The sequence below is a fragment of the Cyanistes caeruleus genome, chromosome 1 (genome assembly GCF_971803275.1).
Source record: "Cyanistes caeruleus chromosome 1, bCyaCae1.hap1.1, whole genome shotgun sequence".
NCBI classification, from domain to species: Eukaryota; Metazoa; Chordata; class Aves; order Passeriformes; family Paridae; genus Cyanistes; species Cyanistes caeruleus.
The window spans coordinates 83941439-83947438 of record NC_141701.1 but is presented as its reverse complement, the minus strand read 5'-3'; the positions used below and the strand labels follow the sequence as shown (position 1 = coordinate 83947438).

The following is a 6000-nucleotide window of genomic DNA, read 5'->3' as shown; positions in this document are numbered from 1 at the left end:
TCTAGGCGGATATTAATAAAGTGGAGAAAAATTCATGCTATCAGAAAAATATAGACAAAAATTCTTCCATAGCATTCTAGTTAGGATAGACACCCATATACAGATATTTTTTCCTCTGTTACTGGATTAAAATAGGAATGGCACCAGACCCTGGAAACCAGAAGTCATCTCTAATGTAGTTATTGAACTGCAAAGTTATCTGTCCTGGAATTCTCTACTTGTGCCTTTAAGCTGCACTCCTTCATGCAAGGCTTCAAAAGGAGGGTGGGCAGTTTTGCCCTGCAGCCTATGCTAAAGCCTGGGGCCTGAGAGCACTTGGTGCGTTCTCTTGAGAGCTGCAGGCCTGAATTCCAGCAAGGATATGGGATACAGGCCCTTCACCTCCTGAGCCACATGAATTTCTCCACTACAGAAGTGCTATTTTGGATGAAGAAAAACAGAACAACAAAAAAAGACTCATTGTAATGGAATTTTTCAGGAGCCCTATTTGAACAGTTTTCACAATGTTTTGGATCCATTCATTAGGTGTTATTCAGGAATTTAGACCTCATCCTACCTTGCTCTTGAATTTCAACATGGGCAAAGCATTTAATTGCCCACATCGAGATAGTGCAGAGCAAGCAAAGGAAAATGCTAGCTGCTAGAAAACCTACAAAAGGAGAAAACAAAATGTGTACAAATTTTGGATGGAGGAATTTCTTTCAGAAGGCTTTTTTGGACGTACAAGTTTAAAGCCAGTCTATGATATATTTAGGAGAGACACATCGTTATTTTAGTATGTCTATTCCTTTCTGAAGCCATATATAATTCTGTGCATTAAACATGTTATTCTCTTATTCTCCATTATATATATATTTTAAAAGAACATTACAAATGTTAATTTGTTAAACCTCATTCCTCTGAGGAAGACATCACTTATGTTAAACCAGTAAACTACCAGTAATGTCTCCCTACCAGCTGGAAAGTTTAATTTTTTTTCCCCACAGACAGTCCCAGGTAATGTTTAACTGTGATTTTCATGATCTATACTGCACTTTAAAAAACCTTTCCTCATTTGTCAAAGCATGGAGAGACATCTGTCTTCTCAGATTTGCATCTCAGAACTTTTAAATTCACCACACAGCAGCATAGGAAAAGCAAAACACATTTCTTGGAAGTTCACTGCTACAGCGTTCCATATCAGTAACTTCAGTGGGATGCTTTTAGACCATTTCCTTCCTATTCTTTGAGACTTTGAGATAAATAATTTGATTTATCCCCACATAAAAGACAGCCTTATATACTGTGTAAATAATTTTTAGGATTACATGGTTTTTTTATCCTTTTCCTGCAGACACCGTGCATACAAAATTCTCTTTCAGACTTAGGAGAGCTTTTCCAGACAGGTGGTGGAGTCTCCATCTTCAGAGATGCCCAAAAGGCATCCAAGACTTGGTCTTGGGCAACCAGCTGTAGATGGCCCTGCTCATGCAGAGGAGGTGGACCAGATGATCTCCAGAGGTCCTTCCCCATCTCAATCCTATTGTCACCATGAGCACATGCGCACATTAAGGAAACAAAATGTTATTCATATCCAGTGACCTTAAGGTAAAATTTACTCATATTCTGGATTCAGATCAATATTTACAATTCAAGAAGCCTAGTGGCAGAGTATCCAATTCATAGATTCTAAACAAAACGGTCTGCAGTGATTATTTTGAAGTACAAACTAGCTGTCAAAGGAATAAAAAAACATTTGGGAGAAAAATACAATTTCTGCTTTTCATCCAGGTGTTCCTCACAGTGTTAGAACATGGCCCTGCTTTAAGGTGAACAGAGTTTGCCAAAGAAAACGATAGTATTGGTAGGATTGTGTCTAATAAAGAACAAGAAAGGATGATTAGCCATGAACACCTCTGTGAGAGGCAGAGACCTCCTCACAATGGAAGCTCCCGTGCCAGCAGCTGCCTCGGTGCCTTCCTCGTTGACTTCCACATATGCCTTGTGGACAACATTTGACAGCACCAGAGATTTTGCAGAGGTCATTGCAGACAGGTCAACTTTTGATTCAGTGAAGATGTCGGTCATCCCCATCTCTTGCAAAACCTCGTTGAGGTTAAAGGTGGCTTCCAGCTTGAATCGGGGCAGGTAAACCTCCACTGTTGTCTCAAACATGTTCTCTGAGGAGGCCCACAGCAATAAATTTTCATAGGTGATTCTGCTTTCAACCTATAAGATGGGGGGGAAAGGAGATTGAAACAGGTGGGAAGCTTTGAAAAACTGAGATCTTTACCAGTGTTAATTCAGACAACTGGCTTCCAACCCTAGTCTGTGACATGTACTGCCTTACCTGCTCCAGCCCACTGACAGAGCCATCAGCCACTTCACCTGGCAGCAGGATGATCATGCTCAGTGACTTCTGGGCATAAGGGAGTTCAAGGATCTGAGCACCCACCTCCTCAAGATAACCCAGTTTAAATTTTCCTTTCTGATACATCATCTGCACAGGTTTCTTTCTGCCCTATTGAAAGGAAAATTACACAGTCAGTTAGGCAATATAGCTCTTGCCAACACCTCTACCCAACAGGGGAGGCAAGTTAAGTTCCCAACACACTCACAGCTTACTCACAGGGCAGCCCAGCCCTGGACATTGTTTTGCTTTCTGCAATGCTCACAGTATCTAAGGTGAATAATGTTAAGATTTACAGAAGGCTGATGTACCTGATTCAGTTTAAAATCCCTCTGAACAGTTTTTTCTTCTTCAAACTTGTGTTCCCAGGATGCTTTGAAGTAGATTACATTCACAAGCACCAGCAATGCATGTACATCAATCACACCAGGTGCAAAGAGTTCCTTGATTTTACCTGAAGGGAATTTTGAAACACAGAAGTATTTGTTAGCTGTCATTAAGACTCTGGACTGAAACTCTATTACTGGTCTGTGAACTCAGTTTTGGAAAAAACTTAGAAACAGAGTTCTCAGTTTATTTGCAGGACAGAAACAATATAGGTAAACAAATGGTAGATTCCCCTGCCCTGTTACCAGCCAGGGAGGATGGGCGAACTGGGGGTCACCAAATTATCCCCTGGTGTTTTGAATATGGATTTATGGCTGTTTGCAGGAGCAATTTGTCTGGTCAAGACTGATAGGTATTACTGCAATTACCAGGCATAAGGGTGGGAATAAAAAATATTTTGCAGTAAGCATCTTTAACTCATAAATAATTTAGCTGGTAACTTCCTCTAATATTTCAAGAGCGGATGGGAAGACAAACTACCCTTGGACAGCCTAAGAGTGAACACACAGAAATGTGAACAGGTCTTTGCTTTTCCTACCCTGGAATATCATTTGTTGAACCCATGTAGGAAGGCAGTGATAGAATGGCTGTGGTTTTGCTTTGTTTTACCTTGTGTCTCACTTTCAACCCAAGCATTAATTTTTCTTCTGGCAGCTTCAACAGCACCATGAAAGTTCACTGTTTCCAACATTGCTCCATACAGTTCCTTGCTACACATCAGAAATTGCTGTAAAGCAAAATAAAGATTATGAATTAGTCAAATCTATTAACCACTTACTGCCTTTTGAAAGAAATTGCTCAATAGTATTTTAGAAATTGTGAGGGTCCTGTTGAATGCATAAGGCAAAATTTCGTTTTGGAAATGTCAAGTATCTGAAGTTTATTCAGAGAATCTTTGAAGAGATAATTATTCTAATACATAGATCAAAAATGTAAATAAGTAAAAAGAAAACCAGAAGAAGGAGACTTGTCACGGAGAGCCACATAACTGAGGTTCAGATAAAAAAAATTAAAGAAACAAAAAATGCAAGATGATTGATGTTTAAGCATTGAAATAATTGAGAGAAATAATTGTCAGAAAAGCAGATGTGACTAACAAGTTAGCCATACCAAGTAGTCTCAAGACAGCTCAGTCATTCTGTAGGAAAGGAGCAAGAAGCTCAGCAGAGCAGTCCTGTGCATGAACCTGTACAACCTTCCTGTCCAAGCTTACTGCTGTCCCACTTGCAAGACCTGAAGTAGGTAGTTTCAGACAGCTTGAATATGCCATTTTTGGCTCGACATTCTCCTCTGGCTGAGTGCACACATTTGCAAAAAATTAACAGATCCCTGCTTTAATTTTGCTCTATAACCTTTGATATCCACAGGGTGGTTTGTTTGTGGGTTTGGGGTTTTTTTTTAATAAAAGCATGGTAAGTTGACAGTCTTGTCTCTTACCCACCAGCCTCAAGAGCTATAGCTCCATGTAGCACATCATGTGCTCCAAAACACACACAAGAGGGTCAACAGTGAGGCTCACAGTTACAGGGAAGCTTGAGGTCATGGCCACAGCAGTTAGCAGGTGACTTACCTGCTGGAGTTCAAATCCTTGTTGTATAAAGAGATTGTTGGCCAAGGTTAAAACATATTTGTCACTGAGGTTTTGTAGTTGTAAAAGCAGCTCCTGGAACACTTTATGGTTAAGGTCTCCCTCCTTGTTACACTGGGAGTAACACAAAGAGAACAATATTAAAATGATTCCCCTGAACAGCTTTGGTTGTTAATTTGCATCCTAATTAGAAAACATTGTAAGACTAAATTCTGCTGTAATGATTTTTAAATCCAGCTAGTCCAAGGTTTATAGCCTGACCCTCCTTCAGATGAGATCACTAAAGGCTTTGGTGTTGACTTACTGGCCCCAAATAAAATAAAACCTTGTGTAAAACCAGTCATTTCCTAGAGGATTAGGCAGACTCCGAGCATGTGATCTTGCCTCCCTCCAGTGGCAAGCCCTAGTGTTTTACCAGCACTAACCTAGCATGCAGTGAAGGCAGGGCTCCCCACCCAAGGACACACCTCTGAGAAGGAAGGCTGACTCTCCAGGCTTCCTTCTGGCTCCATTTCTGCGGCTGCACTCTCGTGATCATATCCAAGACTCATTCTTCCTCCAGCTTTCCTGACATGGAGCACCTGCAGGTGAAGATGTCAAGTTATGTCAATTGTAACTGGGATAAAAGCATATTCTTTGTTCAAAAGCTTTGCTGTGCTCTACTGGATGAGTGGTGTAGATTCACAAAATGTGTATTATCAGCTGAAATGACAGACTTGAACTTGTTCATACATTCATGTTCAGATTCATTTTGCTATATTAACAAACCAGAAAGAACTTGCACCTAATCCCTTAAAATTTTACTCTTCACTCACTGCCTTAAAATGTTTATATTTGATTTGTGTTTTCATTGCTGTATTTGATTTGTGGTTTTATTGTAACAGTTATCTTAAATTTCAAAACAAAAAAGTTGCCCAAAGCAAAGAGACAGAAATTCATTTTCTTTTAAAGCATCAAAACTGGCTTCTTGCAATAATTTTTAACATTAGCATCAGCTTAAGAAATAGATCAAAACCACAGTGCTCTTAATGGAAACCAGTCCTTGTTTCTACTGTGCAAGTACATCACTGAAATATTTTTGTCAGCTTTTCTATTAGAGTAATGTTGCATCATACACAGACTTACACTTGTTTTATAGAGAATACTGATCTGGAGAAATTCCCATTGCTTTCCTAAAATAAGCAGGAGTCCCTGTCTAAAGGATTGATGTAGCAGGGTTATGGAAGCCAGGTGGCTGCAGGGGTGGTCTCTGTGCAAAGAGAACAGACTCCAAGAGAGTGTCTGGGTGGGCACCTGGCAGCCACAGCAAAGATCAACCCACCACACCCTGGTGAGAAGCTCTGCCTCAGGATTACTGATCTTGTACCATTCATGGTAGAGAGAAGAAAGAAAAATAGAAAAGAGAAGAAAGGTTGTAGAAAGCAGAACTTGCACTGCAGGAAGTAAAGGCACAGTGACCGGAGGGGTGACCTTCACCTCCTCCTTGCCCACCTGGGTCTCTGTGGGGTGAGACATTTTGACTCTTAAATGTCATAAGGGACAAGTGAGCTAATGCTTTCAGCCACCCAGGGGCAACCCCTTCAGGTGTCTGCAGCTCTCCCCACTGCCCACCCAAATTGCCACCCTCAGGATTCTC

At 40.6% G+C, this 6000-nt stretch overlaps 1 protein-coding gene across 8 annotated transcripts in view; it reads right to left on the bottom strand.

The window, feature by feature from the left end:
* Nucleotides 1-454: 454 nt before the first annotated feature.
* Nucleotides 455-6000, bottom strand: part of LOC111923852 (serpin B12-like) — an 11304-nt gene continuing 5758 nt past the window's right edge. For 5 of the 8 annotated variants that reach the window (XM_086899472.1, XM_023919792.2, XM_086899461.1 and 2 more), the window contains 6 exons: nt 4832-4945; nt 4347-4478; nt 3386-3503; nt 2701-2843; nt 2330-2500; nt 455-2208 (listed from right to left, as the gene is read on the bottom strand). In XM_086899472.1, the coding sequence (XP_086755598.1) occupies nt 1804-2208; nt 2330-2500; nt 2701-2843; nt 3386-3503; nt 4347-4478; nt 4832-4945 (1083 nt within the window). In that variant the 3' untranslated portion in view covers nt 455-1803. The remainder of the gene's footprint in view (nt 2209-2329; nt 2501-2700; nt 2844-3385; nt 3504-4346; nt 4479-4831; nt 4946-6000) is intronic. The other 3 variants (XM_086899482.1, XM_023919790.2, XM_086899503.1) reach the window with 1 other exon arrangement.